The sequence below is a fragment of the Typha latifolia genome, chromosome 15, assembly GCF_019914945.1.
Source record: "Typha latifolia isolate L0001 chromosome 15, TyphaL0001v2, whole genome shotgun sequence".
Lineage (NCBI taxonomy): Eukaryota > Viridiplantae > Streptophyta > Magnoliopsida > Poales > Typhaceae > Typha > Typha latifolia.
The window spans coordinates 7,765,490-7,786,313 of NC_133100.1; the positions used below are offsets into that span (position 1 = coordinate 7,765,490).

The 20,824-nt window shown below is 37.2% G+C and overlaps 4 protein-coding genes across 7 annotated transcripts; 3 read left to right on the forward strand and 1 right to left on the reverse strand.

Annotated features, from left to right (window-relative positions):
- Positions 1-487: 487 nt before the first annotated feature.
- Positions 488-4,189, forward strand: LOC140802111 (uncharacterized). The gene is made up of 5 exons (XM_073157545.1): positions 488-714; positions 824-1,325; positions 2,781-2,982; positions 3,096-3,515; positions 3,616-4,189. The coding sequence occupies exons 1-5, from the start codon at positions 501-503 to the stop codon at positions 4,039-4,041; spliced, it is 1,764 nt and encodes a 587-aa protein (XP_073013646.1). The 5' UTR covers positions 488-500; the 3' UTR covers positions 4,042-4,189.
- Positions 4,190-4,613: 424 nt separating this feature from the next.
- Positions 4,614-8,005, forward strand: LOC140801636 (psbP domain-containing protein 4, chloroplastic). Of its 2 annotated transcripts, none has more exons than XM_073156839.1 (5): positions 4,614-5,122; positions 5,840-5,943; positions 6,076-6,184; positions 7,434-7,664; positions 7,757-8,005. In XM_073156839.1, the coding sequence occupies exons 1-5, from the start codon at positions 4,843-4,845 to the stop codon at positions 7,819-7,821; spliced, it is 789 nt and encodes a 262-aa protein (XP_073012940.1). In that variant the 5' UTR covers positions 4,614-4,842; the 3' UTR covers positions 7,822-8,005. The 2 variants fall into 2 exon arrangements, with proteins under 2 accessions (XP_073012940.1, XP_073012941.1); XM_073156840.1 differs by having other exon boundaries at positions 4,672-5,122; positions 5,836-5,943.
- A 496-nt stretch (positions 8,006-8,501) lies between these two features.
- On the forward strand, positions 8,502-15,629 carry LOC140801916 (lysine--tRNA ligase-like). 2 transcript variants are annotated; one of them, XM_073157287.1, is made up of 17 exons: positions 8,502-8,675; positions 8,771-8,846; positions 9,144-9,212; positions 9,309-9,471; positions 9,561-9,654; positions 10,195-10,280; positions 10,400-10,518; positions 10,626-10,706; positions 10,955-11,080; positions 11,165-11,447; positions 11,676-11,772; positions 11,854-12,010; positions 12,380-12,523; positions 12,608-12,676; positions 12,919-13,062; positions 13,170-13,221; positions 15,303-15,629. In XM_073157287.1, exons 1-17 carry the CDS (start codon positions 8,599-8,601, stop codon positions 15,308-15,310), a joined length of 1,845 nt encoding a protein of 614 aa, XP_073013388.1. In that variant the 5' UTR covers positions 8,502-8,598; the 3' UTR covers positions 15,311-15,629. The 2 variants fall into 2 exon arrangements, with proteins under 2 accessions (XP_073013388.1, XP_073013387.1); XM_073157286.1 differs by having other exon boundaries at positions 15,308-15,629.
- A 321-nt stretch (positions 15,630-15,950) lies between these two features.
- Positions 15,951-20,707, reverse strand: LOC140801621 (O-fucosyltransferase 38). Of its 2 annotated transcripts, none has more exons than XM_073156819.1 (12): positions 20,452-20,707; positions 19,931-20,006; positions 19,636-19,703; positions 19,218-19,306; positions 18,948-19,125; positions 18,349-18,477; positions 18,087-18,220; positions 17,793-18,006; positions 17,516-17,700; positions 17,109-17,204; positions 16,843-16,981; positions 15,951-16,330 (listed from the first exon to the last, which is right to left on the reverse strand). In XM_073156819.1, the coding sequence occupies exons 1-11, from the start codon at positions 20,641-20,643 to the stop codon at positions 16,855-16,857; spliced, it is 1,488 nt and encodes a 495-aa protein (XP_073012920.1). In that variant the 5' UTR covers positions 20,644-20,707; the 3' UTR covers positions 15,951-16,330; positions 16,843-16,854. The 2 variants fall into 2 exon arrangements, with proteins under 2 accessions (XP_073012920.1, XP_073012922.1); XM_073156821.1 differs by having other exon boundaries at positions 15,951-16,666; positions 20,452-20,704.
- Between the last annotated feature and the right edge of the window lie 117 nt (positions 20,708-20,824).

Genomic DNA, 20,824 nt, shown 5'->3' on the forward strand with positions numbered 1-20,824 from the left:
CATACCAGCACTTGTAAGTATTTTATACTCACTATTAGTGTTATATTTCTTCTCTCTGACGTCAATTGCATGCTAAGTTTTAAGTTTTGACCTGGCCCTGCACTAGTGTACTTTGACATTAACGGAAATATATAAAATAACTAATCTAGATTTTTATAGAATATATTTTCTATAATATCTACTTGTGACCTAAAATAGTGATCTAGTAGTGCTTATCTTTAATGTAATAAAATATCTTAATTAGATATATAAATTTAAATTGAAATGTACGTCGTATACAATCAGAGAAGATAGATGAGAAAATTGGACGAAGAAAATAACCTCAGTCAAGACAGTAGACCATGTGTGAAATAATTTGAATAGTATTTCTAGTCTAGGAATAAACTGATGTTTACTTCCACACCCCTGAAGTAGTGTTATATATCTAACGACTAACGGGCCCGGGGGGTTATATATTGACATTAAGACATAGCTTTTCCTTGAAAAAAAAAACTAGAACCATGGACTTTGCTTACAGCCCTGCAACCAACTCAGAGAGAAGCAATGAATCCATGGAGAGGATTGCATGGCTGCGTTCTCAATTAATCGGAAGCAGCTTAGAATTCGACACTCCTTTCGGAAATCGCCTACTAACATATGCAGATCACACTGCATCAGGGAGATGCTTGCATTACATTGAGGACTACATCATTCAAGAAGCCCTTCCTATCTACGGTTAATGATCGATCCACTCCGCCGCTATCTTTGCCTTCGAGACTCATTAAAGATATATATATATATATATATATGTGTATGTATTTGTTTTTTGTTTGTTTGTTGACAGGAAACACTCACACAGAAGATAGTTTCGTTGGAAGCAAGACTACTAGGATGGCTCACAAGGCCAGCGATTACATCAAGCAATGCTTGGGTGGTAAACTCGACGACGTGCTCATCTTCTGCGGCTCGGGGTCGTCGGCGGCCATCAAACGCTTGCAAGAAGTGATGGCGATTGCAGTCCCTTCGATTATGCGAGAGAAGGTACTGCAAAGCCTGGAGGATGAAGAGAGGTGGGTAGTATTCGTCGGCCCATATGAACACCACTCCAACCTCCTCTCATGGCGGCAAAGCACTGCGGACGTCGTGGAGATTGGCATCGACGAGAATGGATTGCTTGACATGGAGGAGTTGAAGACGAAGATTACATCGCCAGAGTACACAAACCGGCCGTTGCTGGGCTCCTTCTCAGCTTGCAGCAATGTCACCGGGATGTTCACTGATACGCGTGCATTGGCTCGCCTCCTCCACCAACATGGAGCCTTTGCTTGCTTTGACTTCGCCGCAAGGTACGATGGACTGCTGTTTTCGTATTCTATTACAGTTGAGTATGAATCAAACAAGCAATTAACGTTTTGTGTTTTTTTTGTCAAGTTCAACAACAACCTCTCTACCACCGGCATTTAATGAAGTAGTCTATCCAAAGAAAATTAGAACACGACATGAGAAAAAAAGAGATAGATTTAATGAAGTCGGTGTTATTTTATCTTTTTATATACTTTTAAATGGTTATTTATTTTATTATTTCCGTGAGAGTTATAATATTTTATCCTATCGTTTTTTTAATCTTATATGCATGGGTAGATCTAGACTAAAAAATAGAATATATGTTGTAATATTTTATTAATCATTGAACTAGCTAGATTTTATGTTCCTATCTTAAAAATATAAACCACTTAATGAGTCAAAATTCAGACTTCTCCTTTGCCAGTAGTTGATCAACTTATAGCTTCGTTTTCCTCTTGCACCAAGTATGCATAGGTGCTACTTAATTTCTTCGAGATGATTTTTTTTCTTCTTTAATATTATTTTAATATAATTATAATTTTAAAAGCAAGTCAAATTATTTAGGAGATTAGCTGGACGAAATAGAGACTCTCGGGTTAGTCTGACTTTTAAGCATCTTTAATGACGCCGAGAGAGAAATAGGGATAGATTTAGAGGAGTGTGAGAAAGAGAAACACAAAGTCAACGATATTAAAGAAAGAATAATGTGAGAGAGATGGTAATTAATGAGGGACTAAGAGAATGACCAGATGCAGGACGTAGAAAGTTTATTAGCGTCTTTGATACGACAAGGACAGATATCTAAATATTTAAATAGTTTTGACTTCGTTCTTAAATCATATATTTTAGTAGAATAATAAAAAATATTCGTAATACCTATGCCTTTCCTTTTTTTTAACATAACTTAGGTTTGAACATATACCGGATATAAAAATTTGTTATTATAGCCGTTAAATTATAAATTTAAATTTTAGAAGTGTATTCAATTATTTACTGATATATATATATGGCAAATGATTCAATAAGAATTATTAATTTTTCTATTTTAATTGAATAATTAAGATTAAATAATACTAATTAAAATTAATGGGAAGTATTAGTCAAAAGTACTTGTCACTTTTCTAAATTGTAAGGGTAAATTAGTTATTTTTTTTTTCAGCTATCCATTTAAAAAATAAAATAAAATAAGAATAAATTGGTAAAAGTTAACGCGGTTATAAAGATAAGTAATAAGAAAATACTTAAATTCTACTTTTGTATCGATTAATTTAGTTATATATATATGTAAAATGTCTTAATATACTCTTTAATTTAACAACACATAATTTGAAAAAAAAAAACTAATTAGTTAGTATCGAATCATTGCTTTATATATATATATATGTGTGTGTCTTGGTGTCACTGAGTTACCTAAACCTTGATGGTTTTCCTTGTGCTACATGCATGGCAATTAAAAGTGGCCCTTACGTGGAAATCGACATGCGATCTGGTGACATTGAAGGCTACGATGCAATCTTTCTCAGCCCACACAAGTTCGTCGGCGGCCCTGGAACACCTGGAATCCTTCTCATGAACAAAGCACTCTATCAGCTGCGATCCTCACCTCCTTCTACTTGCGGGGGAGGCACCGTTGCTTATGTTAATGGATTCAACGAGAAGGTAATCAATCAATCAATCAATCAATCAAACTCGCCCCAGCCTCCAAGCTATAGTTTCAAAAATTTCACGTCCAACTCATAAATCATCTCCTCGTAAAACGATATAATTGACAGGATACATTATACTACGAGGACATCGAAGAGCGAGAAGACAGCGGGACGCCGCCGATCATCCCGAAGATTCGAGCAGCGCTCGCGTTTTGGGTGAAGGAGTACGTCGGCCATGAACTCATCAGCCAGCGAGAGCACGTCTACGCTAAGGCGGCGCTCAGAAGGTTGACTAGTAATCCGAGAATCGCAGTGCTGGGCAACACGCAACTAAATCGACTTCCGATCTTCTCCTTTCTCCTGTTCCCCGGTTCGAACGCCAGGGAGGAGATGAAGCCCCTCCACGGCCGCTTCGTTGCAATGCTGCTCAACGACCTCTTCGGTATCCAGTCTCGAGGTGGCTGTGCGTGCGCTGGACCGTACGGCCACCACCTACTTGGAGTAGATAAAGTACTCTCTCTTCGCATTCGATCCGTTATCGAGGAGGTACGTACCAGTGCCAAAATCTCATCCAAATTTATTTTGTGTTACGTAGTTTCACAAACACTGTATGCTTAATGGCTTTAGTACGTATCATTTTCGCCAGGGCTACAATGGACTGAAACCAGGATGGACTAGAATTAGCTTCTCCTATTACTCTTCTGATGAAGAATTCGAGTTCATTCTTGCTGCCATTGAGCTCATTGCGACGTACGGCCATCGATTCTTAGCTCTCTATCAGTTCGATTGGGCCACGGGAGACTGGACGTTCCGCAAGCGTGCGTTTAAGCAGCATCATATGATGAATGGGAATATAACTCTTGCATCAAGTGATTTATTCTCGGAGAAGAGCAAACCTACGAATGCAAACGCTGGAAGAAAGGGTGAAAAGAACTCAATGGAGATCGATAAAGCTAAAAGATTTGAGAGTTACTTGGAGAATGCTAAAATGGTTGCACTTTCTCTCCCGAATAACTATCACTCAAGTATTCCAGAAGGAGTAGATCCAAGCATTATAGTTTTCAGAATATAGTTCAGATTTCAGTCTAATTGACGGATTCTGCTGGCAAACTTAGCATTGTTGTTCTTGGTATACACACTGATAGTAGTAGATGCATGTAAGCTTCTTGGAAAAAGTTTTATGAATAAAATTAATTCAGTTAGTCGATCTCGAAGTCAAACATATATCTCTTCTAAGAAAATAAAGTAAAACCAAAAGGTCTACTTGCTTTGAATTCTCAACCAAGTGTGTATATGATCATCATATATATTAATCTTCAAATCTCATGCACATCACGGTGCGTGCTAGAAAAAAAAGTCCTCATCTTTGAATCTTCTTGAAGTTGCCATAAGTTTGCAAGTGTGTTTTATAATCTTTTTTATAATAAAGTTATCATATGTTACAATGTGATTATACTATTTTGACATATTTGCAAATCGCCACCTATATTTTTACTCTTAATAAAGCTAAAATGTTAGTGGCAATATGTAAAATCTCTTTAGTTTAAAGGCAGATTACATTTCACACCCTACCTTTTCATTAATTTAAAAGTCGCACCCTATCTTTTCATTAATTACATATCGAGCCTAAAATCATGAAAATACAGGGTTCGGAAAGAAGTTTTTACCTTAAATTATTCAGGTTGCATCGGAACCGCAATATATCCCGCGGATAATATATACAGAATCCTTCCTCTCCTCCAAAATCCAACGAATCCATCGTTAGTGGTCCGAAATAACCCAGACACGGAGAGTGAGGAGAAGAAGAGCAAAGAGATTAAGCTTTGAAATCTCCATTCTTGGAAGAAGGAAACCGGCAAGAGGGAAGAGGGAGATGAGTACCACCACCCTCTTTCCCAGCTGCTGCTGCTCTTCGTTGAGAAACCAAGATCAGACCCATGCCCATGTGAGAAGATTGGTGCCGAGAAGAGGTAAAAGAAGAAGTGGGTCTTGTGCAGCAGCAATGGATGAGGAGAAAGGCAACGGAGTAATCTTGGGGAGGAGGTGTGCGTTGGTTTCTGGGATTGTTTTGGGGTTTCCTAGAGATGGATGGGCAGTGACGCAGGGTCTCTTGGCTGGGAGGATTCCTGGGTTATCTGATCCTGATGAAAAAGGTTGGTCTTTTATGGTCTTTGCTTCTTATTTCATTTGTTTGGGAATTGTCTACTAGTAATCCAAGCCCTAGAATGATGCTATCATGTTTTTTAATGGGTTAATTTGAGAGCTACAAGAGAATCTTGCAATGGGTTTGTTGTATTAACTTTTGTGGGGATTTCGCTTTAATATCCTACACTTTGATCTGAACATAAAGAAGAAGATGTTCTTTTTCTTCCAAGGATTGTGCGTGTGTTATTGTATATATGAGATGGTTTGAAGTTTCACCGAGAGACGGAACACTAATGGCTGAAACTATCAAGATTTCTTGTTTTGACACTTATTTTGGACCACAATAGGCTAAAATTGTTCTATTCACTATTTAGGCCTGAAACATTTATTTCTTCCTCGGGGTCAAAACTGAAACTTCAAACCATCATGGAACTAGTGCTACTTCATTGGAATTATATATCGGCATATTCATCTTTTATAAGTATTGCACATTCCATGGACCGAGTACCAACCTTTGGCAGCTATGAGAATTGTATTGTTCAAACTTTATTTCAAAAAAAAAAAATTCAGCAGGGGATTGTAGCGTTGCATGTATGCCTTGCCAGTACTGCATCATACTTCTCATCACATGCATTCATTTGCTTCAATATGTTATATTTTGATGAGTTTCCTTTAGATAAATATATTACATTATTACCCATCATAAGGAAAGAATTGCCAGACAGGTTGGAGGACATACCGTAGACCAGATGACAAGTCTGGTGGACATGGAGTTGGATGGAGTCCTATAATTCCATACACCTTCAAAGTACCAGACGGCTGGGAAGAGGTAAATCTTTGTCATTTAGGAGTCAACTGTGTAAAATAACTTCAAATAAAAATCATATAGGCAATTATTAGATTTTTCTGCAAATTGCTGAAGATGCTGAAAGTTGATGGATTTTCACTTCTTCTGATTCAGGTTCCAGTATCAATTGCAGATCTTGGTGGCACAGAGATTGATTTGAGATTTGGAAACTCTCAAGAAGGTCGCTTATTTGTTATTGTGGCCCCTGTTCTCAGATTTTCAGGTAACGAACAATTATACCACCCCCTCTTTATTACCTTTTTCTTTATAATAAAGTGTTCATACCTCCCTGACTTTGTATAATTTCATTACTCACTACCACGACACTTTCTATGATTTGTTCATGTTATGTATGTATAATATATACCTGTTATATTCAGACAGGCAATGAGTTCATTAGCCTATCCTGGTTATTTTTCTGCATAGGCAGACAAAAGCTTTCCTTGATGTTAGACGCCTCTCACCCTTTACTAACTGTCTAATTACCTTGCTGAACTTTAGAATAATATACATGATCTAAAATGAACTAAATATTGGGCTTATGAAAAGTTTTGACAAAAGACAGCTTCCCAGTTTTTGGGAAGCGTGCAGTTCTCAAGTCTTCAGGACATGCTATATAGTTAAACCCAGTGATTTAAAATCTACATTCTCCATTTGGGTGCTTGTAACTTTAGAGATTGATAAATGTCATAATGGCTAGGAATAGATGATGATTATCCTACATATACCTTTTGGAATTTTGTGTTTCTTCTTGAAACCAGTGCAATGTCTTGAAGTGACAAGTGAACTGTTCTGCCCAATTGCTAAATCCATTGATAGTCATGATATAACTAGTCTATGATCCTTCCATGTCTAATAAACATGATTGTATCTCCATATCTAAAGTTCATATCTGTGCAAGAGAAGTTAGACATGAATATGCCTATTATCTGATCCAAATACATTCCATTGACGCCCATGTAGCTAATAGTTTATTAATCTTATCAGCTGTCTTGCTGACAGTTATTACTGGAGAACATATGTTGTTCTGTACAAACAACATCAAAAGCATGTAAATAGAGAAAAGAATATTGCATAATTCTCTGAAATGTTGGATCTGCTACTAATTTAACCGATATGAATGTATTGTCATTTAAATCTTGTGATCTTTAGCAATACTTGCTAGAACTAGAATTACTATAGTTGCATAACCACCTCGAATAACTAGGTCTATGATTTGTAGACCACTTGCAGATAATAAGAACAATATTCAGAATTAAGATACTTGGAAGAATTGAACGACTGTTTTCTTGGGCCTTGGAAAGCATACCATTCATGATTTGCCTCTTCTCCTTTCCTCAAAAGGAGCTCTGCAAATAGCAATCTTCTATTATGCATGGTTTGAGAAAATTCCAGCAACAAGAAATTGTTGTGTAAGCTTGTAAAATACAATTTTCTTAAAACTCATACCGGTTACATATTCCATTGCTTAGATATTATTGGAGACAATGCCAAAATTGAACAAATTGGAACACCGGAGAAAGTGATCAATGCTTTTGGCCCAGAAGTCATTGGAGAAAATGTGGAAGGGAGAGTTTTAGCTACAGAGGTAGCAGAACATGAAGGAAGAACATATTACCAATTTGAGTTGGAACCACCGCATGCACTAATTACTGCTACTGCTGCTGGAAACAGACTCTACTTGTTCAATGTAACTGCTAATGGTAATATAATCATCTCTCTCTCTCTCTCTCTCTCATGACTGAGTATGTTCAATGTATGCTTTGAACCTCGTAACTTCTTACATCTTTCGCAGGTCTTCAGTGGAAGAGACACTATAAGGATTTGAAACAAATCGCAAACTCCTTCCGCGTCGTTTAAAAGTTCATATGGACCAGAGTTCCTTCTGTTTGTGGAGTTTAAGATTGTAAATGAAATCACAGAAATTGCGCATTCTTCCATTACCGTTTGATATTATATTTTATAGAAAATTTGTAGTGATAACCTTATTTGACATACAAGATGAGCTGATGAGGTGAGCAATAAAGATGAAGTGATTGCAAGAGATCTTTTCTGGAAGGAATTTTAGGAACTATATTCATAATGCGTTTTTTTAGGACCTTTGTACCTCAATACTTTTTGATTTTGCATGTATGGCAAATTGGCAATGCATACTTTTAAATTTGTCAATCAGGGAGGAATCTGATTCCATAAATTTTCAGGAACAATTCTAGAATTTGGCATACTTTGAATGATTCATACGTAGAAAGATTAGTGGCGTATATGATTAAGACTATACTTTATTTAACTCTCAACCAAAAATTACTAAAAAAACCCTTGAGAAAAGCATTCTTGAACAAAATAAGGTGCTAATCACAAAATCCCTAAAATATAGGGTGTCATTACTAAAACGGTCCAGCAAGTCATCAACTAACAAATTATTGAGTAATTTTTTAAGGTCAAATTCTTTGGTTTACTTAATTAATCATAACATTAACGGTCCATCAACTCCACTAAGCCCAGCCCATATTTGCCGTAATTTATATACAAGTCCCCAACGCGACCCAATAAAACCCGCAACAATACTAAAACCCTCGTCTCCTTGCTTTCCCTTTCCTCCCTCCCTCTCCATTTCGTGGTCTCCTCTCCACAGCCGCCATGGAAGACGGCGTCCAAGAGACCGCGGAGAAGCTCTCCGATCTCTCCACCGCTAACCCCGAGACCACGAGCAAGAAGTATGCATTCCCGATTCTCTTGGATCTCCATTTCCTTTTATTGCACGCCGAATGTTCGATTAAATGTCTCTAAATTGGTTTCTTCTTGATGATAGCGCTCTTAAGAGGGAACTCAAGAAGAAGCAGAAGGAAGAGGAGAAGCGTCTCAAAGAAGAAGAGAAGAAGAATAAGGTAGGGTATTGTTGCTCAAAAGAATGAATCCTGATACGCGGCTGATGGTTTTATTTTCCCATCTGGGTACTCGAAATGGTGACATATTTGATACGATATTAGTGCTGCATACCAAAGGGATTAAGGGTTTATTATTTTCCTTTTCTCGTTTTTTCCTAGTTACCTTAGGCTTTTGGAGGTAGATTCCTTTGAACTGATCATTCTTTTCCTTTTATTCTCTATTTTTCTGCTGTGATTTCTTGAGTTAGGATTGTGGTCCTAACAATATTTTGATGTTTTGTCATATTTGAATTGAAGGCTGCTGCAATGGCTGACTCGAAAACCCAGAAGCCTTCTGCGGCGGATGAAGATGATATGGACCCTACGGTTTGTTTTATCTCTATCTTTTTATCTTTTTGGTGATTAGTACAGTGAAGAATTACTAGTACTATTATTGGCTATTTATTTTGGCTATTGTTGTAGCAATACTATGAGAATAGGCTGAAGGTGCTCGACTCCCTCAAGGCTGGTGGAGTGAACCCATATCCTCATAAGTTTGAGGTTGGCATCTCAATTGTCGACTACATTGAGAAGTATAGAAGCTTGAAAGACGGGGAGCACCTATCTGGTGTTGAAAGATTGGCTGGTATGATTCGGTCAAGGAATCTGGTGTTGTTAACCTAATAGTAATTCTTTTTTCCTTTTCTGTTGCTAAATTTAGTTTTTCATGTTAAGGGAGGATCATGAACAAGAGAACCTCATCCTCGAAACTTTTCTTTTATGACCTATATGGAGGCGGTGCTAAAGTTCAAGTCATGGCTGATGCCAGGTATTAATTTGATGTGATCAATTAAATTCAGTCATTACTTTGCAGATGTTTGAGCAAGATGTTGTTTCACTGAGTTAGATTCATTCTTGATCTTTAATTTAGTATTATGTGAAGTTTGAATTTTCAGTGTTAACTGTTCTTGATCTAAAAATATATATCTATATGTTAAACTTTGTGCTGTTTGAAGTTTTACCCGAGATGGAACAGTAATTGCCAAAACTTAATAAAAACTAAAGGTTAAACTCATTGCTTAAGGCGGAAACTATCAAAATTTTTTGTTTTGACATTTATTTTGAACCATAGTAGGCTATACCATTCTATTTCAGCATAAAACATTAATTTTTTTTTAAGGGTCAAAATCAAAACCAAAACTTAAAACTTCAAAACATCCAGATGCTCTTTTTCTGGACATTGGTTGTACATAATATTGTTTAAGTACTTCAGCTTTCGTGCTGGACGGTGAAAAAACTTATGCCTGATGGGTAAATTTTTATTCCCAAGATCGGTAGAGAAACTAACTATTTTTATTTTGCTTTACAGGGACTCGGATATGGATGAAGTTGAATTCTCTAGACATCATTCCAGCGTGAAGCGTGGTGACATTGTTGGTATATGTGGATATCCAGGTATGTCCTCTCACTCATTTATTGAAACTCTTTAATACCGTCATTTTCTTCAGCAAGCAGAAATACTGACTGGTGATTACAGGATTCATTAGTTCGTTTGTCTTTTTCTTATCTAACAGGTAAAAGTAAGAGAGGAGAGCTTAGCATTTTCCCAAAGAGTTTTGCTGTCCTCTCCCCATGTCTTCACATGATGCCCAGGCAGAAAGCTGGCCCTTCTGCTGATAATGCTGCTGTAAAGGTTAAAACAAAAAACTAAACCTTTTAGCAGTCTTCTGTTGAACTTCCAGAACAAAGTTCCTTGTAGGAATTCCTTAACTTTGATGACCTTTGTCCAAATTTACACAGAAAAGTGAAGGGATGACTACCTTTGAGGCATGGGGTCCAGGAATGACAAGGAATCCTGAAACATATGTCCTAAAAGATCAGGTTTTACTTCTGCCTTACTTTGGTCGGAAAACTCTCTAGATGTATCATGTCCTTTTCTTCATAAGCAATTCTTGAAGACATGAATGCATTTCATTTTGTACTCCAAATTTATCATCTTGTATATGATATGCCATGCTTGATCTGTGTATTTTACCTCATATTTTTATGATAAAGAGGACTTCTTTTACATGTTATTTCAAACTTTAGTGTTGATATACCATTTCTTGATACACTTCATGTAATGTCAGGAAACTCGGTATCGTCAACGATATCTGGACCTCATGTTGAACAATGAAGTAAGACATATATTTAGGACCCGAGCCAAGGTTATCTCACATGTGAGAAGTTTCCTTGACAAGCTTGGTTTTTTGGAGGTATGAATCTGTTCCAAGATTACTTCATCAAAAAAATATCAGAGAAATGCTCTTGTTGTTTGACTAGGCACACTTTGTGATCAGGTCGAAACCCCAATGATGAATATGATAGCTGGTGGAGCAGCTGCAAGACCATTTGTTACTCATCACAATGACCTGAACATGAAGTTGTTCATGCGTATTGCCCCTGAGCTCTATCTGAAGGAATTGGTTGTGGGTGGTTTAGACCGTGTTTATGAGATAGGAAAGCAATTCAGGAATGAAGGAATTGATTTAACACACAATCCTGAATTTACAACGTGTGAGTTTTATATGGCTTATGCTGATTACAGTGATTTGATGGCACTTACTGAACAAATGTTATCAGGTGAGCATGGCCTTTTTTTTCGAAATGATTTTGTTATTATCAATCAAAATGATACTTCTATAAAACTTTGCTGAAAATTTTGCACATATATTTTTCAACTTATGTGATCTATGTTGAATAACCAAGTGTTCATTCTTGAAAGGAAAAATGGTAAAACAGGGTTTAGGAAGTCATCTTATATAGTTAGTGCAGTTTGAATTGCATCTCATTTGACAAAAAATTCTCCAGGAATGGTGAAGGAGCTGACAGGTGGGTATAAGATTAAGTACCATGCGAACGGGGTGGAGAAGGATCCAATAGAGATTGATTTTACTCCCCCTTTTAGGTAAGAAATATTTCAAATATTGTCTTAATTTTCATATATCCATTAGTTTCACTCAAAATGTTGTTTCTTACATTACTACAGAAGGATAGACATGATTGAAGGGTTGGAAGCCATGGCCAATCTCAACATACCAAAAGATCTTTCAAGTGATGCAGCAAACAAGTACCTGATAGAGGCATGTGCAAAGTTTGATGTCAAGTGTCCACCTCCCCAGACAACATCAAGGTTGTTGGATAAGGTAATGCATCTAACCCTGGTAATGTATCATACTGGATTCAGGTGATATGTTCTAGTACTGTAACAAAACTAGCTCCCCAAAGTACAAGAAGCGCAGTATAAGATTAGCTACCCTGATCAAAGGCTGTTAATCCAATCTAAACTGAGCCAGACCTTTACACATGTAGTTCGACCTCTTGGGTCCATGGGATACATGTGTTAAATATGATGGTAAAATGCGTTTTTGTCCTTCTGCAATTTTATTTCGAAAATTTATTTGAATTTAATAAATTAGTAGGATGCTGCTCATAATCATGTTATAGTGAAAAGTTTTCCAGTAGTTTTTATTATATTGGCAGCAAGTTTAATGGTCTTCAACAATGAATTACAGCTAGTTGGGCATTTCCTGGAAGAGACATGTGTAAATCCCACTTTTATCATCAACCATCCAGAGATTATGAGCCCATTGGCTAAGTGGCATAGATCAAGACCAGGATTGACTGAGCGGTTTGAATTGTTTATTAACAAGCATGAGGTATGTATTCGTGTTCAATTGATGCCAGGATCATTTGTTTCCCATTTTCCTGTTCATGGCTGATTATTTATATGTGCCTTTCAGTTATGTAATGCATACACAGAATTAAATGATCCAGTTGTACAAAGGGCACGTTTTGAAGAACAACTGAAGGTACTCTATAGATGAAAATATAAATGTATGTCTATATATATACTTTTGCATGTATGAATGCATGCATAATAGAAAAGAGATTTGTTAATGCACACACACTTGCACACATGCATTCGTGTGCACAAATAGATTGTAAAATTTCTAGTGCAGTTGCTTTTCTTTCATTAATCTGATCATTTTTTGTCACTATTAGTATTTTTTTTAATAATTACTTTTCTTTCCCCATAAAATTGGGGTCTCAGGATCGACAATCCGGTGATGATGAAGCTATGGCTTTAGATGAAACATTTTGCACTGCTCTTGAATATGGTTTGCCACCAACTGGTGGTTGGGGTTTAGGAATTGATCGGCTTACGATGCTGTTAACAGATTCACAGAACATAAAGGTTGGTCTCTCCGACTTGTGTAACTATTCCACTATTTTCCAAGTATATGAATATGCATACTTGGTAAGTTGTATAACAATTCTTTATCCTGAAATTTATGAATACAGGAAGTTCTTCTCTTCCCTGCCATGAAGCCCCAAGATGAACCTTCAGTGAAAGGTATCAGACTGATCTTTTTGATATGGCTTAATATCCATTTATCACATGGAGGAAAGAGCCTAAATAAGTGAATCTTGCTTGTCTCTACTTCTCTCATTATTTTCAAACTCTATTTTAATGTGCACATCTTGGAAGGTAAAACAGCCAGCTGTGTGCTGGTATTGGTGGCTTTAGATATGCTAGGTTGTGGCACAACATTTCTATCAAAACAAACAGCGCTATCTTTTGATTTTATTCTAGAATGCTATTACAGAAAAGATAAATTGGTCTAAAATACACCTTCTGTATTAGCACGTAACTAGAAGTAATAAATAGCTCGTGGCACTTCTTCAAGTGAGACCGAGTGAATATAGTCAAAAGTTCGGCAAGCCGAACAAAATAAAGGATGGGGAAAAATTCCATAGGAAGTGAGTTGCAGGATGTTTTGTTTTGGTTTATACTAGAGGAACCAGGATCAAGCATGACATTGTTCAAATTATAGATTCATTAGAGAGGAAGGTGAGTCAGGTTGCATTCAATGAGAGGGTTGCAAATGCATGAGGTGGGCCTCTCTCCTAGGATTGAGTTAAGGATATATAGATATGTGCGCTTGTAACTAAGCTATATAAAAACACATACAGGAAACACAAGACCTAGAAGTAGCTCTCTAAACTTTCTTGGGCCCTCTTTGGTTTGTCTAAGCTCTGAATGTGGCTGGCTTGCTGACCCCATTTTTTAGCTATAATTTAGGTAGTTTGAAATAACCTATGAAAATATGGTATTTAGTTATGAACTAGGCTGAGAGTGTAATTGTTACTTCTGATGTGATATAAAAAAGTACAAAAATATTAATTTTGGAGGAACTACTGAGCCTCAAGAAAGAAGCTTCACCTTCGAGGGAGGGCAAAAGATGAGCTTCTGTAGCTAGTGCAAAGAATGCTACTATAAAACCACCAAACTAATCCAGACAGAGGTGCTAGAGTGGATCAAGGGACTGACTGATGATTGTATAATACTTGAGCCAGGGATCCTAAAGGAGTGTTGCTCCTATTTCAAGGAGTTCTTAGGAAAGTCGTACCGGTCCAACTTCTTAAAGCCCACCTAGCAAGCTCTGACATGTAGGCTGGCCATTATATGTTTAGATTCTATGTCAAAGAAGATATGGCTTTTATTCTCATAGGTGGGACTTGGAGTATTAATGGACTGCTACCCCATTTAATAAAGTGGCAAGTTGATTTTGTGTCATGCCTGTCGACTTTTAAAGTTAGCCCTGTATAACCCTGCAAGGAACTCCCCCAGCTTGATATACAAGGGGCACTTGTGGGCAGAAAATGAGCCTTTTTAGATATACTGACAATTTAGTGGATATTTATATTTAATTTTTTTATTAACGTACTTCAAAGTAGAAGGGCATTTTGGTCCATTTATATTACATATTCTCATTTTTCTTAATCTAGTTTAACTTACTAGACCATGGCTAAGAAATGAGATTAGCTAGCTACATTCAGGGCTTAGATTCAAACCAAACGGGCTATAAATTTTTAGGACAATGGGACTTTTGCTACTGTTAGCCAGCCAAGTATCATTTTGATCATCTTTGGAATGAAACATGAGCTTTTATGGCCTTATGGCTTTGTTGAGTTGTAGGTTGACATCTACCCCAATCTTTTGATCTGTTCTTCTTTTAAGTCTGGCCTAATGGTTTTTTGGGTGATCTCCATGATACATTTCCTTTGCCGGTGTGGTGATAGATATAGGACTTGCATGTTTAGGGTGGCGTTAAGCTTTTGAGGTCCTGGTTCTTGTTCTGTTGTTTTAACCAGCAGGGGAAGGACCACATGGTTGTCAGTTGTTTGTGCTGAACTTTTTGCTGTGGTGCCCCCCAGTATAACTAGAAGGGATACAAGCTCAGCCTCAATGAGCTCAAATGAGTAGTTCAGGAATCAGGAAGCCCTTTTTTCAGTTTTTGCATTTTGACTTCTTGCTTGCTACCTTAGAACCATGTAACTTCAATATATTTACCTTATGAGCTCTTTTACTTTCCGTGCCAGCCTTTGTTAGAGTGATGATTCGGATAATTAACTTGTAATTCTTCTTTGCAGTTCAGTAAGGCCTTAGATGACCTGGTCCTGGGCGCTGAAGATTGTATCAAACAAACAAACAAACATACGTTGCTTCGAAGGATGGAAACAGTCCCTTGCGTGCATGGTCACCATTCATTGTTCACGATTTCAATTATTTATGATTCCAACTGTTGTTTTTATCTCTTTACCTTTTTTTGTTTTCTTTTTTTTTTTGCCATAATTATGTTGTGTACCAAAGTTACCAAGTCATCTGTCAGCAAACATACGAAGTTAAATATCTTTCTGCTGTGAGCTCGCCACTCGTACGATATTATTATATTACTAACATGTTTATTCTCCTGACAATTTTATGAGTGGCATGATCCTTGTTTTCGAAAGTTCTATTCACGGTTGTTTAAACTCGTAAATTGTAATATTGGATGAACAAAGGAACTAAATAATTGTATTATGATTTGGGATTAATGTTTGGGCTCTTCTTTACCTACTCGAAGTTAATGGAGCATTCGCTTCTACAGGTTTATAGCAATATCAAGGGCCAATTCATATTATCATCCGTTATAGTCAGTCATTTGTGCTGCTCTCTTGGCATAAACACTATACAGACACGTTTATGCACGCAGAGAAGTTGTATGGAGATGCAAATAACAACGAATACGAGTATTAAGATTGCCAGCAACATCAGACAGCATCATTAAGAGCTTCTCAAAGTTGTTTACATGCCACCAAAATTCATGAAATTAAATCGATATACAAACGGTTGAGCAGATTCATGCTCAATTTGACAAGAATAACTGGATCAACTCAAAACTAGAGTGTCATGCTTTCCAGAACTTGGTCTAGCTTTGCTCCCGCTTAAGCAACTCGAAACTACAAGCATATGCCAGTGGGGAAGCATATTACATTGTGATCAGCTTACGCTACACAAAATGAGTGAGACTTGCAATTCATTATCAGAGAAAGAACGCAGGAGAAGGCAAGGAATGTCCCAAAGTGCAATTTTCGGGATGCTGTGGTCACATTTCTTTGCACCAGCTTATCAAGAGTATCTGAACGAAATATAGATGGGTTAGAAGACATAGAAAGGGACAAAATGAAGAGAGAAAATATTATCCAACCAGGGAACAATATCTATTTCTGTTTCAGGGGTCACTTGGCAAGGGAGTCTTCTGAATAGTGAAGCAACGTGTAACATTAAGAAACAAAACAAGTAACCTAACAAGAGCGTCAGCACATGGGGGAGAAAGATTTGTGAGATCCAGGATCATGCTGGTAGGACACCTGAATTCCCTATATGATTAGTTGGACAGTTATGGTCTTGCAGATGCTTTTGCTTTTATCACATTCTCAATCATCATACTTCAATATGTTGGAATGTCTAATAGCTGCATGCCATAATATAAGTGTTACTAGCCAAAACAACATATAATAAGAAAGATACTAGCAACATGTGTTAATTTACTTTAACTAGCAAATTTATGCAGATTATGGTTTAAGGCTCAACCAAACAAAAAGTAACTGAAAATACAGTCTATACTATTATAGAGTACGGTCAGTATACCTATAAGTCATGTCAATGCTTTCCAGTCCGACAAATGCATTCAGGAAGTGGGTTCTCATAAAAGCATTCTTCAGTCCTAAGGCGAGCCCGGCCTTTACTTCCTGGCAGAGAGCTATATCTTTTCCTTGGAGCCCCCTGTCTGTAAATTACGAGAGATTTTTTTTTAAGTCTGATATTATATGCTGATGGATTTACAGAACTCTTTCATGAACTTTATTGCAATTAGTTTAGAAATGACTATTTGGCAAGTTTACAAAGACAACTACCTGAATTTATGCATTTGAGTAACAAGTGATGACACTTGTGGACCTTCTGCCAGCTCCCCTCTTTCTATCAAATCAAAAATCTCTACCAATCCTTTTCTGCATTAGATCAGTCCAAAGGTAAACCATTTGCTGAATTTGGAAAAAATGGAATTCAACATGAAGCTCAGAAAAAATTTCAATTAACAAAATGTGAATTGCTTTACTCTAGAGACACAAAAGATCCATCATCCAGTCAATACAACAATAATATTAAGAAACAATGGCAAGAACTGACAAGCTTAACATGCGAGAGGAACATAATCTTTTCAGAAAACATTCTCATCCATCTATGTACTTCTTACATTTGGAGACATCTACTAAGAAAAAGTAGAAGCAGTTCTTTATCTAAAATATTTCCAAAAAAGTACCTGTCTGGGGTGATAGTCTTGCGGTGCCCTAAAAATCTGCGATGCCCCTCAACAGCTTTTGCCATGTTTCCTGTGTATGACGGTATGAAAACATCACTTTCAACTGATATAATGTAATCTAGAGCTGCAGCCTGGGATGCATGACTTGCAAACTTCCCAAGCTCTTCCTTTGTCGCTAATGTCTCCTGTATACAGATAGGTATCCTGTTAGTGACTGAAAATTGTTTCTTGCTTAAAAAAATGTATAACACAATAGCTAAAGATTAATTGACAGAACCTTTGTAACCAAGTTTGGGAAGCGAGATCTCAAGTTTGATATGTAAGTATCCCCACCATAAATTTCACCAGATGCAATGTAGATCCACGTGGATGGAGGATAACCAAGAGCTTGCAGAAATATCCCTACCTCCTTGGGAGTCAGAGGACAATAACCGCTGATTCTCTGTTCTGTTGAGTTAATATCCTTCAACTTCCAGTGGTTCGTACTCTCTCTATAAACAAACCAAAAAAAAATCATCACGTATTTACTTCAATTACAAAAATAATTAGACTCTGCAGTGACAGCTCACACCTCATAAGTCTCAATTCTTCAGCTTCTAGGTCACTGAGACCATAAGTACAGCCCGTAAAAGATAGCATGTCCTTTTCATAACGCAGATGAAGAGCAATGTACCGCCCATGTGACGTTAGCCGCTCCACTAGCTTCTGTGGTGTCAGGCGTTACGTAGACTCAGAACCTATTTTACAAAGTACCCCAGGATCTCTCAAATGCGATAAAACGAGAGAATTTTCTTAACAAAACTATACGGCATAGGATAGCATGCAAATCTGACCTTTCCCAAGTTCTCAATTGGAGGTGCAAATTGGAGCGCGTGATACAGAGCCCGGCATCGCAATCTTTGAATATCAATATGAAGGTCATTGTTAGCCAGTCTTGAATCAGATTTTGGAACATGAATTACCTGAAAGAAGCAATAGCCTTTTCAAATTTATGTACTTCAACCCAAAGCTAGAAGTCAAACATACACAAGAAATGGAACAGACCAGTCTGTCAATAGATTTCCTTAGAGACTAGTAAAATGCAGTAAATTTCTTCGGCAGGAGGCTAGGACCCTAGTATCTTTTGATCCCCATGCTTTCAGAGTTTCTTCCTTTATTTAAAATATAAAATATTTAAATGTATTCTCTCATCCTTACTGGTTTACCTTTTTGCAGCTAACGAATTGTGTGCTTCCTAATAAACTGATTATAGCTGGCAGAGGAAGTTTGAAGCACAATGCATGGCATATATATAACTGAAAATAAGATGGCCCATTGCATGAAATAGACAAGCAGATAATCAATAACCAATCTTCATTAAAAAACCTACATGGAGAATTTACATTGATATACCTCATACCTAATAAAAAAGAATATCAAATCATGCCTCTACCTTATAATCCTTCCATAATTGTGCCATCTCCTCATAATAACCTGCACCAGACCATGAAGTGAAGTGCTTACGGGCCCTCGGAGCTGATTCCAACTCCTTGGGTAACTCTTTCACAATACGTACATCTCCTTGCAGAGCTTTAATAAAATGAGGCTCATCAAAAATATCCGCAAACGTACTGCACAAATTGATTTGAATTGTTAAATGATAATAGATGTCTAATATAAATTATTAAACTATAACAGGTGTTACTATCTTATAGATCAAAACCTGGAGTCTTGCCAAAAAGATCGCCTATCCAACTGAGGAATAACTAGTGTTGCATTCATCAAACGAGCCACGGCAACCATATCACTTATCTGTTTCCATAAGGTCAAGTAAATCTCTAATATTAGAACCAAATGTTCAATCAAAACAGTAATGAGAATGACATAAACACAATAAGTTTCTTAACTCAATATTTAAAAACTAAGTCAAATCCAAAAAGTAATCACCAAAAAATTGATATGCTGAAATTGACTGAGGTAGTCTTATAAATATTCACTATTCTTAATGGCAATACAATGCCGGAAATGATGTTGCACCTGTGCACTCAAGGAATGGATTTCACCAATAAAAAGTAATGAATAGAAAATGGCAACTTGTAAGGATGCCTACTGCATTTGAAATTATGGTTCTGTGAACTTACACCAGTGCGCATTTGATTGAGTCCTCCATTACTCCTAACAGTTAAGTAGCGCTCCATGTGTTGAGGAGCTGGTGATACAAGAGAACAAATGTTAGGGTTGTGACCTATTATTTTAGCAAATTATGTACTATATAAGTATATATTTACCAAAAATAAGAGATTTGTATTAACTTGAGTAGAGAAACATGATACATATCATTTTGCCACTGTTTTATGTCCATTCCACAAATACATAACAAACTTCTCACAGAAAAATATAGCAGAAAAGTACAACAACAAAAAAAGAGAAGAGGACCTGCATATTTAGAGGTGGGCTTCACACAACCATGATAACCATAGCCAAATGAATCCCACAGTTGCTCTTGTGACACCTGAAAACATATCAAAATGCAAAACCAGAGTTCAGTAAATATTTTGCTAAAGAAACGGATAACTTTTATCCTACTTATCAAAGGTCGCAGATAGTACAAGATCAGTAACTCATGGCCTAGTTCATTATTTGGCCAAGAAGATGCATTCTTTCATCCTTCTCAAACCAAATGCAGTCCACACCTATTTAGGATCGTTTATAGAGCATAACTCAATGTTGAAAAGGATCCAGAAAATAAATGAGCAAATCTTAAACCTGCAGTGATCTCTAAAGTCAATTATTCTAAAATCCAATTCAGATTAACTACTTACACAAATGAAGAGTAAATAAATCATAACACAAGAACCACCAGTAAGACCACATCGGTGCTAACCCTAGTACTCTCAGAGGACCACGTCAACAATAACTAGGAGAGGAGGGGCAGATCAGAGCAAGCTTACTAGTACCTGGAAATGCTCGTCGGTATAGAAGGGGGGGCGATCGACTTCCGCGATCTGGCGGTGGGAGAAGAAGAGGAGCACGGCGGAGAAGCCGAGGAGAAGCAAAGCGTAGGTAGAGATCAACGACGGAGGAAGGCTTCGAAGGCGGAGAGGAAGAGACGACGACGGAGGAGGAGGAGGAGATCTACTGGTAAGCATCGCTGCTCTCCCCGATCCCCCGAAATTTTCGGGTCTAGATGCGCTAAAAAAGAAAAAGAAATTAAATTTAAAAAAAAAAAGGTAACAAACAATCTTTGTCGATCCGTGCGGTCTGCTACTCCGCCTGCTTATTTAGCGTTTTAATGTGGTCGGTCGGTCGGCCGCGCTGCGAGAGTGCCAC